The sequence below is a fragment of the Molothrus ater genome, chromosome 1, assembly GCF_012460135.2.
Source record: "Molothrus ater isolate BHLD 08-10-18 breed brown headed cowbird chromosome 1, BPBGC_Mater_1.1, whole genome shotgun sequence".
Lineage (NCBI taxonomy): Eukaryota > Metazoa > Chordata > Aves > Passeriformes > Icteridae > Molothrus > Molothrus ater.
Window position 1 is genome coordinate 25,292,883 of NC_050478.2, and position 25,068 is coordinate 25,317,950.

The 25,068-nt window shown below is 41.3% G+C and overlaps 1 protein-coding gene across 4 annotated transcripts in view; it reads left to right on the forward strand.

The window, feature by feature from the left end:
* Positions 1-237: 237 nt before the first annotated feature.
* The window catches only part of DYNC1I1 (dynein cytoplasmic 1 intermediate chain 1), a 186,495-nt gene continuing 161,664 nt past the window's right edge, over positions 238-25,068 (forward strand). The window contains exons 1-4 of one of the 4 annotated variants that reach the window (XM_036404674.2): positions 238-586; positions 17,861-17,978; positions 20,100-20,214; positions 22,854-22,995. In XM_036404674.2, coding sequence (XP_036260567.1) covers positions 17,871-17,978; positions 20,100-20,214; positions 22,854-22,995 — 365 coding nt within the window. In that variant the 5' untranslated portion in view covers positions 238-586; positions 17,861-17,870. The remainder of the gene's footprint in view (positions 587-17,860; positions 17,979-20,099; positions 20,215-22,853; positions 22,996-25,068) is intronic. The other 3 variants (XM_036404682.2, XM_036404698.2, XM_036404689.2) reach the window with 3 other exon arrangements.

Consider the following 25,068-nt stretch of genomic DNA (forward strand, 5'->3'; position numbering starts at 1 on the left):
TGAGGTGGCGGAGGGTGCCGCCGGAGCTGTCGCGGGGCTGGCGGTGAAGCCGGTGTTGTGCTGACAGCCGGGCAGCCGCGCAGCTGCCGCCTCGGCTGCTCCCGGGGCGAGCCCTGCGCCACTGCAGGGGTGACAGCGAGGGGAACATCGCGGAGCCGAGCGAGCGCACTTCAGGCCGGAGTTGCTGGGGGGCCGGGCGGGGCCCCTGAGCCGGCCCCGCCGCCGCCACCTGCCCCGCGCTCCCCGCGGCCCCGCCCCGGTCCCACGGGCGGCGGCGGGGGTGTCTCTACCGGGGGCGCGCGGGCGGAGGAGGAGGAGGAGGAGGCGGGAGGAGGAAAGCGGCAGCAGGAGCTCTCGGGAGGAGCCTGTCCACCGTGAGACAGCATATTCAGCCGGCGGCGGCGGTCCTGCCGCAGCGGCGGGCGGCTCGGCTCGGCTCGGCTCGGCTCGGAACGTCAGGGCAGGGCGCAGCTACTGGTAGCAGCCCTTCAGTCAGCGGGGCATCCCTCTGCTCCCCCGGCGGCGAGGGCTCGGTGAGGGCTGCAAGGCGCCGGAGCCGCTCCGCATCTCCCGGGCGCCGGCGGAGGTGAGGCACCCGCGGGGCGGCGGGGCCGGGACGCGGCGGGGCCGGACCGGAGGGGCGAGTGGGGGCTGCCCTTGGGCCCGGCGCTGGCGGCGGAGGAGCGGGGCGGGAGTCGGTCCGCGGGATGCGCAGCGGCCCGGAGCCTGGTGCGGCCGCCGGAGGCGCTCCCCGGGCAGGCGGCCCGGCCGGGCGAGCGGGCATCCCCGGTTGGGCGAGCGGCATCCCCGGTTGGGTGAGCGGCATCCCGGCCGGGCGAGCGGGCATCCCGGCCGGGTGAGCGGGCATCCCGGCCGGGAGAGAGGGCATGCCCGGCTGCGGGTGGGCTCTGGCGGCCTGGCGGCTCGTCGGCGGGAGGGCTGCAGTGAGCGAGCCTCGCCAGCCTCGGCACCTGCTCCGGTCCCTGGGGCGCCTCTCGGCCCCGGCTGTGAGTGGCGGCCGCAGGCTCCCAGCTGGTGCCTGAGCGCCGAACAGCTTAAAGCAAAAGGGGGTGGTAAAAGTTTTTCATCTATAATTCTTCACACAGCGTGAGCGGTAGTGGGTTTTCTCAAGTCCAGGTCGACAGCAGACAGTAAATAGATCTTTCCCCCATCTTAAGGTCATTCCCTAAAAGGGTGAGAGAAGGAGGGAGTCAGCCAGAGGCCTTTTTCACTGGTAGTCCAGTGAAATGGATTTTCAAAAGGATGTTATTGCAGTTACATCATCCTGGGAATCCCCCATGGTCAGCAGAGAACATAAGGCCCCAGATTTCCTAGACAAAGCCCCTGTTTTATGGACTGGAACAAAGTTTGTTTTTCTGTCAATATTGCCATTGACAGAAAGTACAGATTTGAGCCATAAATGTGTATAACATAAGGATCCTGGCAGATCAAGCAATCTAGCCTGCTAATATAGAGGGTATGAGATGGAAGGACCTGACATGAAGTTGGCACATGACTTGGCACCTGAAAATTTATCTTGACATACAGGGTTTTGTCAGTGCTTCGTGTCTGCATGAGGACTTTAAATAACATTGGAAATTGCACTAAATATCGTGAAGCACAGGACTGCAAAACCTGTTTCAGAATGGAAGTCCCAGGTCCCAGGACTGCTTGTCCTCCTGATAGATGGTGTTATCAGAGCAATCGGGGAATTTAATTTCTGGTACTACCAATGGTCTTTGTTGAAGTGCCTCGTTTGTTCTTGCCAAGTTAATGTGAAAAGGTTACATGTTTGCTATTCTGACTCTTTTAAGGTCTTTTTTGTTGTTGTTGTTTTTATTTTCATTTGAGATGGCATCTCTAGTAACATTCTCCATATTTAGTGAGGGCAGATAAAATTCCTGTTATAATTTCTCTGCAGCATTTTTCTGCAAGAATAGATTTCTTCAATACAAACCTTGGGGCTGCATCTGGGTCTTCTCCCCATGGGAGGTCTCACTGTGACACAAGTGAATCCTCTGCTTTGTTTTCTTTTCTCAAAATCATCCATTTATAGTTTGTAAAAATACAAAATGTGTTGTCCCTTCTGTACCTTCTCTGTGAACAGACTGTTTTGAAGATTGGGTCTTACCATCATCCTCCTTGTTAAGCAGGACTTCTGAAGGCCAGGTATGTGAAGATCCAAAAGGTTTAGAATTAGATTGGCTAGATTTCTCTCAGTTCTAAGCACTTCTGCCTCTAATTAGTCTACCATAAAAATTCACTAACTGTAGTGCTGCCTTATCCACAGTTTAGGAGAGGAATCTTTAAAGGAGCAGCAATAAGCCCCACCTTACATATGCAGTGATTACTGGAAGTTTGTACCCAGCAGATATTAAATTAAGAAGCTGACCTTCCAGCTCTTTCTATAGAAGGAAGGGCAGTGAGCTGCCCTCCTTTGTGATGCCTTTCAGTGGTTATTTTTTTCATTCTTGAAATGTGGGTTTTTTTCAGTGTATTTTTCCAACTTCAGGCTTCTGGTTCCTGTTATGCCTCCCATAGACAAAAGCCTTTCTTTAGCAGCTGTCTTCGGGGTAGGCACTCTAAACCATGCAACAAGAACTTACCTGCCTTATTTTCAAATAAATTAACAGATTCAGTCCCTTGGTCTTCTTTTCTTTTGTAAGACAGGTTTCAAAAAGCATTCCTTGCTTCCCTCTGATTTCCAGCATGCAAGAAGAGAGAGGGGGAATTCTAGGTAGAGCTGGTTGCTCCATCTGATGGGCTGTGTTGGAGGGACCACCATAGCAGGATATTGGACAATGATGTGAAATGGGCTGGAAGGGAAAAAGATAAGGGATTGAAATAGAAAAAAACATAATAGAAAAAAAATCTATATCTATAAGGATATAGAAAGGCAGTATTGTTTTTGAAAGCTTTATTTACTCCTGCTGGTGAATCAGTTAATCATGTGGTATCTTTCAGTTCCTCAAACTTCTTGCAGAGATTTTAAACATATTTGTGGTTACTCTCTAGGACTACTCAGGCTTGTTAACCTGGGCTATGCCTCAAGTGTCCTGTTGAGCTTCTTTGTCTTTGTTTGACCAGCAGCAAAAGTAGTAATTTGGAATCTTTCAGAGTTATCAACACCTAGTTCCAAAATGAGTTGATGCTTGGTGGGATGTTAACAGAATGATCTGCCTTGTTGTTTCCCTGGGCTTTAATTTTTAGAGAAGTTGGAGGGAAGTAACACTGAAATTCTCACTGAGGTGCACAGGGTAATTCACATCTGCAGAGACAAAGTCTCAGGCAGCCATAGTCAGACATAATGACGTCTCAGTGCAATACTCATCTGATACTTACCAATTTTATTTTAAAAACCTTAAATAAAACAAACCATAATGACTCTAGATGTAATCTGTGTTTAAAAGGGACATTTTCCAGCCAAAATACTGATGGAATATGATGGCAAAATGCCCTTAGTACAGATGCAACTTGTGTTAGTAAAACTGTGCTTTTGCCAGTGCAGCTTTATTTCTGTTTGTCAGAATAACACAAGTCCTGCAGGTGAGTAAACATTTACATGTCCATATACATGTCCACATTTGGACATGTCCATATGGGGGCTTGCATTTCAGGTGGGGGCTGCAATGGTCTTCCCCTCAGCTGTTTGTAAGCAGGCAGAAATGGTAATGCAGGAATGATTCTGCTTAACAAAAAGACCCTGACTCAGTCTAAATCTCAGATTGATGCAATATGTCCCTTTGCTACTTGATAATAATCCATCTAAAAGTATGCTAGCTCTTTTTAGTTAGAGATGACATTGGGAGCTGTTGTTCACTTGGCCATCTGCAAGCCTCAGAATAAGACAGTATACATGAGCTTGCTCCCCCAGTACTGTTCATTTTACATGACATCATCTTGCCAACTTTTCTGGGAAAATGGCTACTTCCAGGCAGATGGCAGGACCTGCAGGAAGCTGTGAAGCAGACTAATGTGTGAGCCACTAGATCTTACAGATACAAGACACCTCTGATAATCTGAGAGGTGATGTAACAACTCCTCCTGAGCTTAAAACTATACCCCTTCTTTTTTTACTGTGTATTTTCAGCACTTTTTGTTGTACCTTTTGAGGCAAAAGCATGCTGATGAGTATCTGGGAGTGCAGTGCAGCATGGAGAAGGCATGGGGCAGGAGTGATGGTTTCTTGAAGCCTTTTGTGGGCAGCACTCTGGAACTCCATGCTCAAGTTTAGGGACAGAGGTCTCAGCCCTATCACTGCTGACAGTAATGGGAGTTCCTCTCTGACTTCTCTGGTGGTGAACAGAGCCTATAGAGTGATGGCAGAAGTCAGCTGCCCTCATTGTTTGAAAGCCATGATACTTCTCCAAACACTTTTGAAGGAAATGAGAGCTTTGCATTGAGTTAACAAAATTTTTATGAGTCCCTGTCTAACTGCTGCATTGACCTGTGTGCAGATGTCTGTCTTACCTGATTAATAATAGCTGCTTAGATGTCTCTTGTGATTCTTGGCTCTTAATTGTACACTATAAGTACATGTTTTATGTTTAACACACCTCCCATGCATGTGAATCAGCTGATCTGGAGAGACAAGTTACATCAACCTGAGGAACAGACCTCCTGGGAGCCCTTCTGGAGCAGTGCAGTTCTGCCCTGTGTGTTCCCCAGATGCTGGCTGACTGTCCCTGCTTGGCCCTAGAATAATTAATCAATAATTTGGCTAAAGGAGAAGGCTCATTTATTGCCACTCAGCAGAAAGCCATTACAGAAGGAATCTTGTAAGGACCTAACTTTTTGTTTGTGAAGTGGTATCTTTTTCTTCACATTTCCTTTCCCTCTTGCTATCATTCTTTGAGGCTTACCCTTTTCTTTTTTACTCAATATTTGTCTTAACATCACATTCCCTTCTTGCTGGCCTTCCCTTCCCCTCCCCTTTGTTTTCTCTCCCTAGCATAGAAATTATATTAGTTCCTTGGTCTTTTCTCCCTCTAGCTGTGATATGGGGCAAATAATTCCAAATCCTGCTCCTCAGTTATTAATTTTTCACTTCAGCCCAGCAGAAAGATGCAGTGTGTTTTGTGTTCAAACAATGGGGAGTTATAGTAAGGCAGACACAAAACTGCCTAGTATGATTAAATATAAGTAAGTATAATAGAGGATCTATTTCTTATCTATTTATGTAACTTTATATCAAGCCTTCCTTGATTCTAAAATTTCAGGCTGAATTTGAGAGAAAAAGCTATGCTATGTTAGTATGGAAACTATGCTGTGTTAGTATTGAAAGTTAACCATTGAGGTCTGAGACCACATGCTGGGAAAATATGGATTTCTCTTGCCTTAAACTATTCACCCCTTCCATTTTGTACCCATTAAAACAGATCTTAGCTTTTAAAGGGCAGAGAGAGTTGTATTAAATCCTTACTATTCAAGGCATGCCCTTGTTTCGTGTTTTGCACATTAGGCCAGCACTGTTAGGATCAGAGTGGTTACCAGGTCACTTGGTAATTGGGGCAAAGACATTTCAAATGATTGCTATTATATATTTCCAGAAATTAAAATATGTAATAAAGCTGGGTTACAGGGGAAAAAACCAACCAAACAAAAAACAACAAAACAACAGACCAACCCAGGCTGTCTCTAATGTTTTCTTATATTTGAACCTCTCTGTCCTGGTTTAAAGACTATTCCACTGACACTGAGCTTTTAAAAGAATTTCTTCTCAGATTCTCACAACACAAAGTTGGGAGACTATCTAAACTCATGTGACTTCTTTCATAATACCTGTTTATCTTCTCTTTAAGTAATATAAAAGATTTGCCATTTTCATTAATCTCACTATTCAAAGTCATATGACATTGTTGTTTCTTTAATCAGTTTGTTTCTAGTTACATTTTAAGCAATTGCTGAACCAGAAGGTGGTTTGTATCATAATTCTGATTTATTTCAGATCTTACCTTGCCCCTAAATGAATTAATTCTTTGTCCTTTTTCACTCAAACTGCTCATAGAGCTTTGTCACACGCTTATAGCACTTTGTTACAGACTATCAAATTCTGCCAATCTTCATTGCCTAGGAACACAAATTACTTCTGCAAAAACCAGAGAAAAGATAGTTCAGGTTATATGTGCTTGTGACTGTAAACTGCGTTGTGCATTAAACAATGAATGGCTTAAAAATCTATAACCTTTTGGAATGAAACAAGAAATGTGACCTAAATCGTACCCCCGAGTGTGCAGTTAGCTATTCACGTACATAATCTGCTGCACTTGGCAAGCCTGTGAATGTTGTATTCTTGCCTTTCACTATCTCCACACTAGTAATAATAATACAAGAAAAATTGTGCTGATGGGATAGGAGGGTATTGTACTGGAGACAAAATAAAAAAAACAGTGATGCCATTCTCTCTTTGTACTGAAAGAGCCCATGGGAAAACTGTCCCTTTATTTCTCACAATATTTTGTTTTTCACAGAAAGCTGAATAGCAAGAAAATGCAGGAAAGCCTAGTTTCTCAGCCTTTAAGGGCCTCTGAAAATATTTTAAAAACAGCTTGTGCAAATTCAGTACTTTGTCTGATAATTATAAATTAAAGAGCCTTAAGATTTTTCCCATATGCTTAAAGCATAGGATTCAAAAGATGACAGTAAATTATACTGTTTGTTAAGGGTTCAGAGGGAAAAAATTCTGTTTTTCAGCCTTACTATTGGTGCTGTCCACATCTTTTACAGCAGCCTTTATATACATAACACTTATTGGGTTTTATTGTTTACTTATCAGTGACTGCAGGGACAGGGAAATAAAAAACTCTAGACTTCTACATTGACAGGCATATCAGTCTTTTTGAACAAAATTATAATAAAATGTAGCAGTGATATTAGTTAATACTAGTGGGGATTTTGAAGTCCTTAAATGGAGATCATGCCTCCTTAGCGTTCATTCAGTAAAGTTTAATTAAGGTTAATTTTTTCCCAAGAAAGTTTCTGATCTCACTAAATCAAGCGATGAATTAGGAGTAAGTATAATGAAAGTTGGTTGCCTCCCATTTTTTGTGTTATTTTTCTTGAGGTACTCTGTATATGTGTACATGTCAATAAGACTGCTGTGCTTTCTCATGTCATGTAATGTTCACTTTTGCTAAAGGATTAACTTTAACTATTACCCAATTACTTCTTGGTTCTCTCTGGTTCTCTCTTCTGATACTGCAATGATCTGTAGTTTAACAGTTTGATGTGGTTGATAGCCAGACATAGATAATTTCTAGTTGCCATGTGGACCTTCAATGGTCCAGTATTTTGACAGCCACTAGTAAATGTTGATACACTTTTCAAAACTGTCTATATCACCTTCCTCATTTGAAGAGAACTGGTGGTCTCTAACTGATGTCTTGGTCTCAAATTCTGGAGCCAAGGTCCTGGTGTAATGGGCCATGCACTAAGGCTTGCTTCTGGAGGTGTCCTGCAGTGTGCTCCAGGGATGTGATTGCCCCACAGTTTAGGACAGGGCCTTGTTTGCTTTTACTCTCAGGAAGCCCACTTTGCAGAGCTTCAAGCTTCTCAGTGGAAGCCAGAGTATTTGAGAGATATGTGTGTGGGGGGGGAGAGAAGAGCTCATGTGCAGCCAGCATTGCCTTTGTAGGAGACTGTGCCTGAAATGCAGAGCATGTCCACATCTTAATGTGTCCAAATCTCAATGGGATGCATATTTGAATTCCCCAGAGTGGAAGTTCTTATGTTGCCTGGGAAGCTCAGCTACATCTAAACTGACAAAATGGTATGGAAACAGAAACTAAAATTGCTGTCCTCAAAATCAGCTTGGCTCTCACCTGGCTCCTGAAGCACAGGAAATCTCTAAAAACTCAATTTTTTACCTTTTTTGCCCTTTTCTGATGTGTTCTTACCCTTGAGCCCCCAGACTCAACAGCCAACTTGTCCACTCTGTCTCTCTGAGCCTGCTCCATCTAGTTCATCTCTAGTTCCTCAAGCCCATCTGCCAGACTGTGTGCTCCATGCTGAGCTGTAGCTGACAGCATCTGCTCCTGGTTTTAATGGGCCTCACCTAAACTAAAGGAGTCTCAGGTAATTTTTACTTTTGCTTAAAGAGATATTTGCCTTCCTCTGTGCTCTGACCACCAACCTATATGCCTTCCGTAGTAAGTGCCTTTCCAGTCTTTCCTGCTGAAGCTGCTTCACAAAAGTCTAAAGTATTAAAGTTACTTTGAGTGCAACAGATCATGTGGGAGAAATAGAAAGGACTCTTCACCACCTTGCTTCAAATGCTCTGGAAGAAGCAGGAGTCTTTGGCTCCAGATACTAAATGCAGCATTGTATTGTAAACTAAACAGTCACTGTGTATAATATAAACTAACCCTGAAACAAAGACTAGAACACTGTGTATAATATAAACTAACCCTGAAACAAAGACTAGAACCCAGGGGCCTCTGTTAGGGATTAATGTTCGCTCTCTCGCATCTGCTTCTTCTGGTCCGGTGAATCTTTGCAGAAAAGAAATTAATAGAAAATAGCTTCGATGATTAAGAATGCAATCTCCATTCCTCCAGTCCTTCTCACTCATTAGCCAACAGTCACCCTAGGAATGTGGGTTTCAGTCTTCTCAAGACAAAAAATGTCCAACCCCCCCCCCCTCCCAAACAAACCACAAACAAACAAAGAAACAACCCCCAAAACATGTTTCTTCTATTCGGGTGGAATGCTTTAACCACAGAAAAGGTAAATGGAAGGCATAGATTTCTTGATTCTTAATCCTCTGTCATATTCACATTCTTTGCATTAGAAGAATGCAAATGTCCTTTACATCATGCTGTTAGGCATCTGCATTTATCACATTGCCTTGTTATCTGGACATACCTCTTTTCTCTTTTGTCAATCAACAGGGATATTTGGCTAAGGCAGGCTCTGAACATTCATCTTGCTTTGTTAGTACTGCCAGATAAGCCCTGGGAAGTACAAAGAGAATGATAGTGTTGCTTATTCTACTTTTTGAGAACTTTCTGTATATTTCTTACAGCCAGGGCTCTTCCCTGCTTTCTAAATCTTTAGCTGTCTTGATTTCAGAGCTGAAATCAATATATGATATTTTTAACCTAGTTACATCCTTACAGACATCAGCAGCAAAGCACATCATATTTTGTTAGAAGAAAGAAACGGTATCTGGGTAAGTCTTCCAGCAAAACCTGTGTGATGGCAGCATAGCTTGCTCTTTGATGTCTCTCTGGCAGTTTTCATAACTGGGTTAAGAAGCAGACACTAGAGCATGCATTTTTCATGTTTGGGTAAATGGCTTTAAATATCACTTTGCAGCCATGTACCACTAGGTACATTATCTCAGGAGGAGGGTGGAAAAGTCAGAAGGGTCAGTTTTACCCCCCAATGTGGAATGAAAGTACACGTTTTAATGGCTGAAATATTTTCAGGATGAAGAAAACGAGTCTTTGGTCCACTTCAGGAGAGACTAGCAGACAACCTGAAGCAAAATTCGATGTTAAGTTTCAGTAAATCATTAAATTTACCCCTGGGAGGCATTTTGGTACAGTTATGATGAACAAGATATTTTGTATAGGTTTTGAAGAAGTGGTCATATCAATGATAGAAGCAGACATCATTGACATCTGATCATTATATAAGAAATACATACAAAGGAAATTGAAATCAAAGACATGAAATACAAGGCTCTTATTTTTTGAGATAGGTGACCTGCAGCTTGTTACCTCTTTCACATTATCCATCTCTAAAATCTTACCGATTTACAGCTTGCATTTGGTTGTGTTTTAATGTCAGAAAACACCTTTAAATTATCCTGTTAGGTCACAGAATCATAGAATGGCTGAGGTTGAAAGGGACCTTTCAGATCTTCTAATTCAAAGGCCCCTTCAGTGGATAGAGGCACCTTTCACTCAGAGCTCCATCCAACCTGGCATTTAAACACTTCTAGGGATGGTGCATCCACAGCTTCTCTGGGCAACCTGTTCCAGTGCCTCACCACCCTCACAGTAAAAGCTTTTTTCCTAATAGCCAATCTAAACCTACTCTTTTTCAGTTTGAATCTCTTTCCCTTTGTCCTGTCACTTCCAGCTGCTATAAAAAGTCTCTCTTTCTTGTAGGCTTCTTTCAGGTACAGGAAAACTGCAATTAGGTCACCCCAAAGTCCACTCTTTTCCAGGCTGAACAAATCCAAATCTCTCAGCCTTTCCTCACAGGAGATGTACTCCATCTCTCTAGTCAACTTGGTGGCCTCATCTGGACTCACTTCAACAGGTCCATGTCCTTCCTAATAACCAAACTACTGGGGCCCAGAGCTGGATGCAGCCCTGCAGGTGGGGTCTCACCAGAGCAGAGCAGAGGGGCAGAATCCCCTCCCTCACCCTGCTGGCCATGCTGCTTTTGGTGCAGCCCAGTTTGGTTTGGCTTTCTGTGCTGTGAGTGCTCACGGCTTGGTCATGTCCAGCCTCTCATCCAGCAGCATCCCTAAGTCCTTCTCAGAAGGGCTGCTCTTGATCTGTTCATCCTGCAGTTCCTCTCCAGAGCAAGCTGGGAAATTCACAGAAAATAACACAGTGCAACGAGAGAGACCAGTTAATGTGAGGGGAATGTAGAGTCACAAAAATTAGAATTTTGTTATGTCCATTCCCAGCCATATACAGAACCACATATGGAATCCTGGGTAATATTGCAGCCAAACAGTAAAAGATAACAGAGACAGAAGCTGATAGAGAGGGCAGTGACCAAGAATGCTTAGGAATCTTCTGTTCTACAAGATCTAAATGTTGTCAAGCATGCATGTGGTTGCTTTGTTAAAAACATCTGCTCTTTGTAACTGGGGCACAATTCCTCAGTCAGATCCCTGTGAAGTACAAATCAGTATTGGCTGCTGCATCATTGAGGACCATCTCACAGAAGCACATCTGAGATCATTGTGCAGCTATAACTGTGCTCATTAATACTTACTGAGCAAAAGTCCAAGACATTTGGAAGACCTATTTAAAATTCAGTTTTCTTTGAGGTGATATATGCAGTTGGTTCTGTGGAATTCAATATAAAGGGAGCATATTTGGTGCAAGATGTGCAGCAGTTTTGCTAGAGTGACATGTTCATATGAGTCCTTGAGTTCATTCTGCTCCTTGCTGGAATGTGGTGTGTTCTTGCTCATACTCAATGAGTTGTTGCCAGCAGCTTCTTCCCTTCAACCTTGATGGCTCTTCCATGGCTCTAGGTTTCTTTGATGCCTTGTGAAGGCTGACCTACAACAGAGCCTAGGTGGAATTAAAGAATTAAGTAGGTATTTATTAGGAGGCTGCAATAGATCCACCTTGGGCAGTACAAGAGCCCAGCCAGGGCTACACCCGAGATGAACCCAAAATGGTCACAAAATGGATGACAGGTCATGAGGTCTCACACTTCTATTAGTTCTGGTCCATTTGCATATTGGAGTTAATTGTCTAATTATAGCTTTAGGTTATGAAGTCCCATCTTTCTTGTTTTTCTCTTCACTCTGTCGTTGTTTATGCTTTTGGACCTGAGATTTGGATCATTTTTCCTTGGTCCCCAGCTAGAGAAGGAATTGTTTTCTCTACATACCCTGTGAAGAGAGCTTACCATCAAGCTTACCACCAAGCTTACCACCATATGAAGCTCAGAACTACGCACTAAAGCAGCACAGAATCAAAAAAAGTGAGAGCTAAAACCTGAGGCATCATGTTGGAATTGAAAAGATCATGGTAAATTTAAGAGATATGAGAGTCTCAAAAAGGGGCATGAGAGAAAGGGATGACAAGAAGGTGTTGCTTCATTGGCACTATTCCTGGTGTTGGAAGAATGGGCAGTGGTAGAGTTCTGCTCACATGCGGCTTTGTGGAGACCCTACAATTCTGCTGAAACTGAGTTTTTGTAGTAGGGCCGTTATGGAAGAAAAGAGTGAAAAGATTAAATGGTAATAGATTGTAGGGGATGTGCAACTGAGCAGTTGTGGGTACATATCTTATACCCTGTCAGCATCCAAATAAATAGGCTAGAGATGTGCTGACCTGTTGCATAGCAACCAGGAGGAAGCACAGAACCAAATCTCTGGTTGCTTGTGATTTGTAAACCTTTACAGAACAAGGTACAAGACCTTTGCCCATCTGCTCGAAGTGTTCAGAAGCTGAAGGATAAAAATGGTACATTCCCTGAAATGTAACACTTGACAACCCTTTTTATTTATAGATAAATACACAGATGCAGTGTAAAAAGCCTGACTATTTTGCCTCAAGGTTATGTAGAAAAAATACTTAGTCTCTCCAATTTTACTTAGCATTTTCCTGAATTCATCACACACAGGAGATTCCTTTAAATACTGCAAATGCTGAGTTTTTGCAGCTGCAAATATTTGCTCGTTGTTTTGATTTCATAAACATTGATATGCCCATTTAGCAAAATTATTTGTGTTATTCGACTGAAGTCAAGTACAAATTCTGATGCATGATGAAAAGAGGCACTCATGTTTATTTAAAAATTGCTGTTGAGATGCTTCTATCCCCTCTTGCCCACTTGAAGTGTGTTTCAAACATTATTTTCAAATGAATGTGATGCATTATAATACATTTATACTAGGGAAGCAACTCCCTCTGGTTTCTTGCAGACCAAAGCTGTTTATCTGCTTTGTACAGTTTCATACTTTGCATGCACACTTTACAGTTGTGGAAGTCATAGATTAATCTCATTGGAATTTTTTCTATTGTAAAAATATATAATATTTCTAAATGTAGGAAAGATATTAATTTGTACCAAGTAGAGATAAATACAGTACATTATAGAAATGAATATTTTTTTTCCAGTGGAACACTTTGTGTGTCAGAGTTTCAATAGTAATAGTGCTCCCACTCTATAAACCCATTCTTTAAAACCAAAACCACTGAGTAATATATTTTATTGTGCACTTCCTTTGCATTTCACACAAATATGCTTTGCAGTTTTGGACTCAAGTAACTGGCTATTTATGAAGGCATATGAATAATAAATGTACAGCATCTCTAAATGATAGATGCTGCCTATTTATTTCAGAGAAGTTCATTAATGAATCAATTATTTATAATTAGTTATATAGGATGACTGATGCCATATGGAACAGTATTTAATGAACCCCCTTGGTAATTACAGCAGAGATAATAACAAAAAGGACAGCACAGGAAGTCACAAACCAGGGAAGACCTCCAGGCTCATGAAGGGTAAAATTTCTGCTCCTTTTGGAAAATTTTTACTCTAGTGAAGCTCGCTGAATGAACAGCATGTGAAAATCCTGCAAACACCAGAAAGCAGTAAAATCTGTAGGCTTTTTTATGTGCTACCAGATTTGGAAACTTGGATTCCTTTTTAGATGAGCTTGGCAAAAGCATGCAGGCAAAAAGCTATCCTAGCAAATACAAAGAACAGGCTGGAAGAGGAGGGAGATCTTATATATTTACTTTTTCTACTTAAAAGTGCTCTATTGTAATTGTCTTTTCATTTTATTTGATATATATTGGGCATTTTGGGCTTATTTTTTCCTATATTTAGTCTACGTACACATCTTGCAACTCTTTGTACCTGTTCTTCGGGTTTTATTACTCTAACAAGTATCAACTTATTGGTACTAAAATTCAAGAAAAACTTATTAGATACCTGTGACTGTTTCTGCTGTTAAGTGAAGAAAATAAAATATATTAGAAAAATATTGCTCAAATATTGTGCTATTGATCATTGATAAAGACCTTGTAGCTTACAAAGCTGTAGTAAAACTGGCTTGTGCCTCTAAAAGTACTTGCATGGCTCTTAGTCCAGTCGAGGATAAAATGCTGTTCTTTGCACATTTACATTCTTACTGCTACCACAAATGAGATGGTTGTGAGATGTTACTACATGTGGGATGAGCTTAGTGGAGGAGTTTGGTATATTTTGTGTGCAGCAGAGAAGTTTGTGCAAACACCATTATTATTTTAAGATTAATGTAAATTGTCTTTCAAATATCTTGTTTCATGCAATGACAAGCTAAAAGGATCTGCTGGGAGGGTTGTAAGGACAGGATTCTTCTCACCCTGTCTGAGATATTTACAATGGAGATTTCAGAACTTAATGTAGATCTCCCGGGGCCCTTTATCATCATTAAAGAGGAATTGGTGACTTTGGGGCATGCTTGATCTTAGCTGCTTTTAAACATTTGCTTTAGAAAAAGTGGACTCACATCCTAGGATACCCAGACTCTTTGGATGTACTGGTGGTGGGGATAGCTCTGCATGTACACTGTGGGCACCCAGGATGCTGTGAGCTAAGCCAGAAGATGGTAAAGCCCCAGAAAGCAATCCCTGGAAGCCAATGCTGCGTGTGCACAGGCCTGGGGAGCTGCCATCGTGCTGGGTCTGGTGTGTAAGTCGAATTAACTGTGTTTCCAAGCCTAAGAGGGGACTCTGAGGCATGTTTAATGCACATGAGGAAAACTGACATCTTGAAATGGAGCACTCCATTTCATTAAAAGGTATGCCATGAGGAGCCAACTATCTCAAAGGAAGGAGAATTTTCTCTGAGTATTCAGGCAGGTGCTCTCTGTGCAAGGTCCTGATAACAAGAACCTCTGCTAGCATGTGTGGTAAGCTCTTCTGCAGTGGAAGGACTCTCTCCCTTTTTAAAACCATGACAATAAAATCAGCCAGACAAGTAAAAATTTATCTAAGATCTGAGATTATGCATCTCCCTTGAACAGGCGAGCCCCAGGCTGTTGTCTCCTGCTATGATAATTATTTCTACACTTACTCAACATTCAGTGTGTTTATTCCTCTGTGTTCCTTCTCCCACACAGGGGATTTAATTGCTTCAGTACAAAATGTGCTCCTTAGTGATTCCTCTGACCAGTGCATTCTCCCAGGCTGGAGATTAGGCTGTGCATAAGCCTTGGGCTGTCATTCTGCACCACAGAGAATGTTAAAAGTAAATCTCTTTTACTGTTTGCTTTATCTCTCTTGGTGTGGGCTGCCTTTTGGCACTCAGAATAGCACTTACTAGAAATTTGCTCCCAGGAATGAACAGTGTTAACTCCATGGTTAATGCCAAGCAGAGTGATAAGTACATTTGCCTCCTTGCTTTCTACCAGCTTGCTGGCATCTAAGAAAGGTGGTTACACACCCTTGGTGTTCAGTTTGTGCTAAAATTGTAAATAGCCAGTCTGCAGGTTGGTAAGCTGTCTGGGGGGCTCAGACATGACTGTAATATATTCAGGATGAAAGTCTATAACTGAGCTCTGGCAACATTCTTTGAAGGAAATTTAATACATCCTCTTTGTTGTATGTAAATCTATTTTGTTAAAAATAGAGCAAAGTTATAATAGGATTTGATCACCCTGACTGGAGCATTGTAAAAGAGGGGCCAGGCACTAAACCACTGCTGCTCAAATCAGGGGAAAAGCTAGTTAGCTTCCCTGACAGTAAGGGAATGAATTTTTAGAAAGCCATTCATTGATATCTGACAAACAGCTTGAAAGAGATGCCAAACCCTCAGGGTTTCTGTCAGGAGCCTTAAAATGCATTTGCATATTTTTTTGCACAGAAACAGGAGCTCTCTCTCTGTTGCCAAACTGCAGAACTAAAAGGATGCAAAAACTTTACCTAATCCAAAGGGCTCTGAGGTGTAACTTCATAATCAGAATTCAAATGTGTGCAACAGATTAGGAAAATGACTTCAAATGGGATTTCAGCCATCTCTAAAAGAGACACAGAAATCCTGAACAGATTGGTAGGCAAAACATTACCTGCACTGCCATTAAAAGGCTTGGTTTTTTTCTCTGGGCATTTCTCATGTAAAAAATAGCTCACTGATGTCAGCTGATCACACAGATTAATGTTGTTTAAGGTGCTACTGCTTGCTTTTCCTGATAGCAAATGTAATTTTTCTTCTGACAGTTTTGCTTTTCTCCAGTTGATAGCCATACCGTTATGGATGAGAGTGATAGAGGAATAAAGAAATGGTGATCCTCCACATGCAGCCAGTGTATCCAGTGGTCCCACTGGTTGGCAGCTGCCCTTCCATTAGCATTTGTCCTTCCTATACCATTTGCTGGCAGCTGTTGTGGATGGAACCAGAGTCCCCTGGCCTTGAAAGGGTGCCTTGCCAGCATGGGCAGCTCTGCTAAGTGCAGAATCTGTGACAGTGTGAGCTGGAGTATGAGCTGCTCTTATGCCTGTCCTTTTCATTAAATGGTTTCCTTATCTGATTCCAAATGTGATTCTATTCTTTCCTTTAAGAGAAATGCTTGCAAAGACAACAAAGCATTTGGGGCCAAGATTGTGCTTAATGTGCAGGTGGTGTTTTGCTGGCAATATGCTCCATGTCACAGGCTAACTATCAGGCTTTTATCATTTTGAGGAGGAAGCCGATGTGTGCAGTGAAGTTCATGATGAGTGAAAATGCCATGTAATTTTTAGCAGATAATTTTACTCTGATCCACCCATCCAGGCTGTAATATGAGTAGAGTTCTCATAATGCTAAGGAAGCGTTGACATTCAAATTTCCCATGCATCAAGTGAACAATAGACTTCCATTGCATGTACATGGCACTGCCATTGATCTGATTGATCTGGAGTTGCAGCAGAGGAAATGATCGGTGATGTGTGAACAGGAAAAGCACAGTTCACTCTTTTCATGAATGTCTCTATTAGTCAGAACTGTCCTTGAAACAAAGTCCTAATAACAAAATCAGTATTGATACTGTTAGATTACAGTTCATAATGATTATGATGTTAGAAAATCAATAAATGATTCGTGAATTAACTTAAGATTTGTGCAACACTGGTGAGGTTTTACAACTGTAGAAAAAGATTGGTATATTTTCTTTAAAGATCTAGCTCTATATCTATATAGAATGATTTTTTATTTCCTTACCCTTCATTTTCAAGGCTCATGTACATCAGTATAGGCTGACAGAGATTTAAAAGACAAAGAGTATTTGTGGCTTCACATCACTATTCTAAAGAAAAGTGGTTTTCAATGGTGGAAGAGGTCTTTCAGTATTTCAGAAGAAATGTTTTTGCCAAGTTTGTGTGGCTGGCATCAAATCAGGAGTGTTAGGCATGTCTCCTGCCTCGTGGAAAGATGATCTGAACACAAGACTGTTGGCAGAGCAATGTGCTGCTTCATTAAAGAGAAACGTTGATTTGCTGGCGTTTTGAGCCTTGTCTGCAGCTTCCTGAGGGAATGGCCCAGCTTTCCCTGGAAAGGGTGGAGGACATTCCTGGGCAGGATAGCTCAGAGCTTGGTGAGAATGCTCGCTGGAGGGGAGAATGTGAGAAGGTCACTGAGACTGAACTGATGGTCTGTGTGGGACTGTGTTGGTGGGACAGGGGATCCTGCTTGGCAGCTGTACAAAGCACCTGCATAAGCAAAAGCTCTCCCGTTTCCATTTTTGCAAGTAAAATTATTACTTGTCTAAGAAGTATGGGGCTGTTTGGGGCAGCTCTGATTCTGGTATTTGGAATCTATTTGTGGATCGGAGTTCTACACTCTGGCAGAGCTGCTGAAGACCATGGAAATCAAAAGATTTTAGCTTCGCTTTGAAAGCATTATTTTGATCAGCAATAGGCTTGCTTCACAAAGATAATTTTGTAGTAGAGGCAGTGTGAAAATATATTCCACACTTGGTGATATTTTGGTCTAGTTCCTTGAAATGAAAGTTGCGAAGAAAATATTCCACTTCCTACAATGTCAGTATAGTCCAAGGACCAGCATTTATATAGAAATATATTTGTTGCAATTTTAGAAGCCTTCATTTTGATATAATTAACTATCTTTTTTTTTCAGTAATAGGGTAATCATTCAATTTTCACCTTGATTTCCATATTTTTGTTTCCAGCAGAGTCAAAATGTCAGACAAAAGCGATTTAAAAGCAGAACTTGAGCGCAAAAAACAACGTTTGGCTCAGATAAGAGAAGAAAAGAAACGGAAGGAGGAAGAAAGGAAGAAGAAAGAGGTAAATTTGCAAAACCACCTTTTAGATAGCTTATGCTTGAACAAGGGCTTGCTGAGGTTTTGACATCTCAGTATTGTATGCCCCAAGATATCTGTCATGTGGAATGAGATACTCAAACCCGCGTCAGACTAACCTGAAAATCAAAAGGCTTATTTTTAGTCAAGAATATTGGGGTGAGGGAATTGCTTTTAAAACCACAGCACTGTCAAATGACAACAGTTTAGACAACATGATGTGCATGTGGATGGAGAAAGAAAAATTGATTTGCCACAATGCTTTTTCCTGGGCTCTCCTTCAATGGAAAGGGAGTGGAGAGTGGGGAAAGACAGAAAGAGGACTCACATTTTTTCAAGCCATTACAATCTAAATATGTATTTTTTGTACTCTGAAGACTAGTTTGATTACTAGCTAAGGTAACAGGTTTACAATTATTATTCTCCAGTAAAGTAAAACATAATTGCAATTGCATTTTCATCTTCTGGCATGGGTGCATCTTTCAGTTCTGTTAAAGTTTGATTGACATATTAGTTTATTTGTCCTTGACAATATGCATTAGGTTTATCATTAAGGGATTTGTACTTCTTTTTATTCAGTCACTTAGTGGAATAGAGGTGAGAATTGACAGGGAGTGGATATTCATTTTCATGCAAAGTCAGAGAAGCATTAAGTGATTATGCTTCCTTTCCTTCAAATGTCAACACTTACTATAGTTTAAAGCACCTGTTATCCTTTACTAATAACTGGTTTCCTTTTAAACTGACACTTTAATATTGTACATGAATTTCATGGAATTACTGTGGAAATGTGATGTGATCCAAGAAATCAGCATTCCAGTTTTGGCTGTCTTTTTAATCTTTTTTCATTTGAGCCACATTTGTGCAGTTACAGCACATGCCCCAGCGAGGCTCCTGGACTCACTGGGGAAGTCCTCCATAAGCAGATCTTTAAATGGTAATGCTTTCAGGGTTCATTACTAAAGAACTAGAGGGAGAGGGGCCAAGCTAATGGCTCAAGGGAGCTCTTAGGTCCTTTCTCTTTGTCTCTGACTCTGACTTTATGCCTCATAGAGAACTTGTGGTGATTGAAACTTTCCATTGGCCCCGAGAGCCATGTCTGCAGGTAATGCTGCCGTGCATAATTGTGTACATGGGCTGTGCTGTGGTGCCACATGGGCCCAGGAGTGAAGGCTGACACTCACAAAGGTGCTTCACACTGGTGCAGGGGAGCTGTCTACAAACCTACATGCTGTGAGATAGTTCATGGGAGGAGCTGAGCACAGGAATATGCCTGGGCCTTGACTATAAAATCAATATTTCCTGTCTCTGAACTGGAGAACATGAGCATTCTGAATTTCCAGGTTTTCTGTTGTGCCTGCACGAAGATCAACACCAGTCTGAGGAACTGTACAAGTCCTCTTTTCCAACACTCTGGTTTCAGCAGAAAGGGCAACCTCATTGTGGGATTCTGGCTAATGCAGGGGCTCCTATTGTTTCTGGATGCTCAAGGATCAGAGTGGAAGAAGGCTAATGTGTGGAAGCTCCAAGGAGGTAGAGATAGCTAGGCAGAGAGGGAAGGTCTCGTGGACCTTTAGTGAGCCCAGGGCTGCCAAAGTCCTGGTTTAGAGATGTCAGTTCTTTCCTTTGCACCTCTTGGATATTGAAGTTAATGAGTAAGTATTTCTTTTCCCAGCAAGTGCTTTGGACCACATGTAGAACCTTAAACTACATCACTGAAATCCACTAAATTTTTTTCTTGATCCTGAAGTAAATAGGAAAGGGCTAGTTTTATTCAGGGTAATGATACTTGTTGTTTTATGGTCAGCTTTTATGTTAGTTGAATAAGTTGCACCTTCTGAGTGAGAGGCAGAAAATTTCCATCATTGTCCTGTAAAAATTCTTGCAAATATCCTTGCAAAGACCAGTTTTACCATCCATTTAGGGGGAAAATGCTGTTAGTGATATATACAGTATAAATTATCTAAGTTATAAATTACCTAAAAGTATCAAAATGAATTTCAAATTGTACCTAAGCAGTAGTGCATACAAATATTTCCACACATATAATTGCTAGAGCTGATTATATATGAAATAAACTTTTCTGTTTTCTTCTGGTTTAACTCAGGCTGATCTACAGCAGAAGAAGGAGCCAGCTCAGGAAGATTCTGACCTAGACCGTAAAAGAAGAGAGACAGAAGCTTTGTTACAGAGCATTGGCATATCCCCAGAACCACCTCTAGGTATTTAAGAGAAGCACACTGTAAAGCATTCAGCTCTGCCACAACTAATGCTTTCTTTCTACTAAAGCATGCTTGGCTTTTTTGATTTTTGGCTGTATTAGTGAAGTGAACTCTTCTGTTTGAATGCCTGCCATACCATTCACGTATACAAGCTCATGGCATTTTGAGTACTTGTCATTGCCAAAAACATCTGTTTCATTTCTTCAAGAATTTTTTGATGAACATAATGCAGGTTGGTTTTGCATACCAGCAGTGATTTCTTTTCTGATGGATTGTTTTTTCTTCTCACTCAAAAATATAAGTGCTAACTTCATTAGCCCCAAGTTTTGTTTCAAAAATTCAAATTAAGCATTTGTAAGGAAGGAGGAGCATAGTTATGTGGGAACTCCCACTGTGTTTCTTTTAAAATTAAGAGAAACTGGAGAAGCAAAATAAAAAAAAACCCAAATCACAAATAGAAAAACACTTACCAACAGACACTGTTGTAGATTTTTGCTCTGGTTTTGTCTGCTTGACATCTTTTTTGGTTTTTATGTTTTAGTTCTAGAACCTGAATACTTCAGTTTAAAAACACATACAGTATCTGAGTATGGACTACCTTGATTAATATCTGCCTCATTTATTGAATGGTCCTAAAGTGAGAAATTTCCTTCCATTTCCCCTCTTTCCTTCCCCTTCCCCTTCCCCTTCCCTGTCCCCTTCCCATTCCCCTCTCCCTCAAATTTGGGATCACTCTCACTGTTTTAGCTGAAACCTTGGCGTCCCTGGAGCTATCAAGCCTTTTCATTAAGTTCACTGTGACTGAATCTAGGATTTTACCCCTGGTTATTCTTGCCAGTAATATATAGGATAAACTTCAAATTTAACAAAATGTTGAAGTTTTGGTTTAGGAAAGCACCTCATACAGGTGCCTGGATGCATATGCAAGTAGGCAGAGACATTCTGAATTAGAATTTGAATTAATAACTTGCATCAACCAACATTTATTGAGAGAAGTTACTATTTTTGTAAGTTATGGTAGAGTGACTAAAGCTTTTAGACACTACTTCTCAGAAGAATTGTCTGACAAGTAATGGTTAGGCTGTTTTTATGTATAATAAAATATATTTTCAAAATTATATCATGATACAAAAGTAAGGTCCAAGACAAAATCAGATATATTTTAATGCATAGCATTAAAAATACTCATTTTTATGTAAGAATGAGTATATATGTCCTTATGATTTTATTAACCAAACACATATATTCATGTTACAAGTTATCAGTTTTTATCATAGGTATTTTTTTATGTTTGATACTGTCAAAGGAACACATAAATTCACATGAAAGATTATTCTTTTTAGTTAAAAATAGTATTTTGTTCTCTTTTGTTTCCTTTACATACACTCACAATTAATATAAAAAGGAGGATTTAATTCCACCTTCACATGATGCCAGGTCTCACTGTGAATATGGAATATGTAAACAACCAGACATACCTGTAACCTGCCAAAGGGCTGTCACAAAGATGAATTCACTTTTCATGCTGCAGTCATTTCTGTGACAGTCTCTAGGGAGAATCTGCATTAAATGCTTGACCATATGGAAAATCCAAATCTCTTGACAGGTCTGTCATTATACATTGTAAGGCATAACAAAGTATTTTAAAGTTTTACCCTGTTAAATCTATAAAAGGAAATGCACATGATTTGAACCAAATGGAAACATTGCTTTTGCATTAAACCCTCTTTTTGTGTTTTATTCAATGTGGCTGCTTTGAAGAACACTTGCTTTAAATCTTGACTGGAGCCATCTCTTAATTTTTAATATTTTTGAGAAACCATTTTAAAAGAAATCGGGATATTTTTACTCTTTTATTTATTATTTCTTTGCTGAAGAGCTTTAACTCGGGCTGACCTTGAGCTATGAACTTCCTTTCCTGTTTCAGGAAACAAAACTGCCTTTGCATGAAATATGCTTCAAAAGCCCTGGCAAGGCAAAGAGAAAATCATTTCAAGAGCTTGGGCAAATAGTGTCTAAACCAAGGGAAACTTTTCCTTGAGTGTTGAAATCATGTCCCACCCAAAATGGAAATTTTGTATAAGCTACATTACTTAAGAAAACAATCACCAAGTAAACTGTGTCTTCTTAGCATCTTTGGGAAATGATTTTAACTTAGCTGATTTCCTTATTTAGCTTTTATTTTTGATGTCATTTCCACACTGTAGCCTTAGAGCATATCTAATGGACACTGGCTTTTGATTTAAATTCCGAATTTGAAAAGTGTGCTTGTTCTGTTGCCTACGTGACTTTACCAGAAGAGTTCACTTAGATTTTGACAAGACAAGCCCCTGATACTTCTTCATATCTTTAAAATCTTTTGCAAGTCAACTTCAAACCAGACTCAAGCAAACAAGCGCTATTTTATTTCCACAGGTATCTTCTCCATTGATTAGCTGTAGATTCCCATTGGGCTTTCAGTCCTGTCTAGATACATGTCAGTTTTAACACTTCCAGAAGACTTAAAATTCACTTGACTCTCTTCCTTTTCTTTTTCTTTCCTTCCTTATTTGCTTTCACCATTTCAAACTCTCCTACTCATCCATCCACTATCATTTTGGTCCATTGGTTTTGATTTGTCTGACACTGCTCTTCATCAGTGCAGTCGCTGCATGTGTTAACATGGGATACCTGTTATTTTCATTATTTAGTCCCAACCCCTATGTCTCCCTCTTCGAAATCAGTGAGCACACCCAGTGACGCAGGCAGCCAGGACTCAGGGGATCTGGGACCCATAGGAAGGTAAGACACAGAGTTAACAGACTTGAATAAATGTGAGGTTTTTTTCACTCTGCTCTTACTTCTCAATTTTTTCCTTTTCTGCTGTAAATAATAACATGCTGTATTGAATGTGTACATTTGTTTCTGCATTGTCCACTGGGTGCTACTGGCCGGTAAGAGTGGTCTTAGATGTGAGGCAAATAAATGCATGCAGCAAATGGATCTTAAACTCTGAGCCCCAAACCTTATAGTGGAAGCAAGAGCTGAATTTACACTTCTGAAATGGCCTACAGGAAGCTCTTATGCTGTTTGGAAACACACTAGACAAAAGGGAGATGTGCCCAGGGGTAGAACTTGTTATTCATGCTGAGTTCTCTCTGTTCCCTTGTCCCCTTGGCATTCCTCCTCATATAACACCAGGTTGCCTCAGGTTGCTGTGACTGCTCATTGCAGTGTGTGCCACTGACAGTGGCAGAGAAGAGATTGGACAGGAGCAGGCTGAAACATCCCAGGACCCACTGGCAATTCTGCCTTGGAATTTCTGGATATTGGAGAGTTTCATGTAGAATGGAAGGGAAGCAGCTCTGTTCTTGTTGGAAAGTGGAATGTGTGTGAGGGATGGAAACAAGACTAATCTTATTTTTGTTTCCATGGGGGAAATAAAAAATGAAGTGGCAATCCCAAAATAATTCCTTCTCTGGAATAGAAAAGAAAGGAGAATGTGAGGATGTTGCTGGCAAAGAAGGGTAAGAGGAGGTGCCAGCAGCTATACTGTATGTTTTGAGAAATGTAAAAGACAGATCCTAATAGCTCTTTTTGTATCACACTAATTCAACATAGGGCTGAGCTGCCAGCTCATCCAGTCTGTGAGCCAAGACTCTGCTAATGGCTTGAAAGCACAGTGATTGCTCTCTGTAGTTAACAGTGCTCAGTAGACATCATAGAATGCCTCTCCAGACATAGACTCTAATGTGACAGAGCTTCAGGTCACCAGATTTCATGCCACACCAGCCTGCTGCTTAGTAAAATCACACTTCCATAGCAGAGAGTATGTTGTGTCCCCTTCAGCCAGATGCAGATGCCCTCCCTTGTGATGTGAATGCTGCACAGCTGCTACTAAATCAGCTCAGCCCTGCTCCCAGGTCTACTCTCTAGAAGTGGAGGTTGCTAAGTGAAAAGCCCCAGCCTGTAAGATGTAGCAGTTTAAAACACAGAAAATAGTGTAATTCTGCCTTCATAAGTAAATGCAGGAGATCTCAGCAAGTCAAAGTGCTTTGAGTAGAACAAAAATCCTTTTTAAGCAAAGTATAGCCTGCTGTTCAGTTTGAAGCTATTTACCACAGTCCTGTGTGAAGCTCTGACAAAGCTGGGTGGAGACTTCTGAATTCCTGCTTTTCCTCTGAACCTTAATGCTGTAACTTTTTTTTTTTTTTTGCCATTAAGGTTAAAAAAGGCTCTTGGAAAAATTTATTTGGCTGTTACCCATGCTAGAACTTTGGCTCTCTGTCAGCAACGAGCAATGAAAGCACATGACCACGTGTCCTTTCAGAGGAGAATGGAGTTTGTCCCCTTCTTCTGAGCTCATGACATTCTGCATTCTGGGCTTTCACTTTGGATCCATTTTCCGTCTTCTTGTGGCTGTACTAGGAATTCAGTGGGAATCCTGAGACCTTGCTTGTAGTGTCCCAGTTTGCTTGGCATATTCTCAGGTATTGAAAGGGCTGTGCTGTGTGCCAGGAAGGCTGCTTGCAGATCTTTGCCTGGAACGGCTGGTTTGTGGCAATGGAAATAATGTCTGGTCCAGGCCCTGGGGAATGTCTGTAAGCAGTGGATAGTACTGAGTGGCAATTAGTGGAATTAGTGTCACTGGGTGCAGGTAGATGAGCTCAGTGTTTGTGTGAACAGGTGCACTCAGGCCTGCATGTGTGATAGAGTGGTCAGGCTTGGAGAGGAAGATGTTGTAGAACTGTCATCACAATGGGTAAATAGGATGAAACCACCTCAGCTGTTTTCTCTGATAGGTGCCCAGACCATGCATCTAACTTACTTTGACTACTGCATATATTATTACCTTTTATCTGTATAAACAAGGTT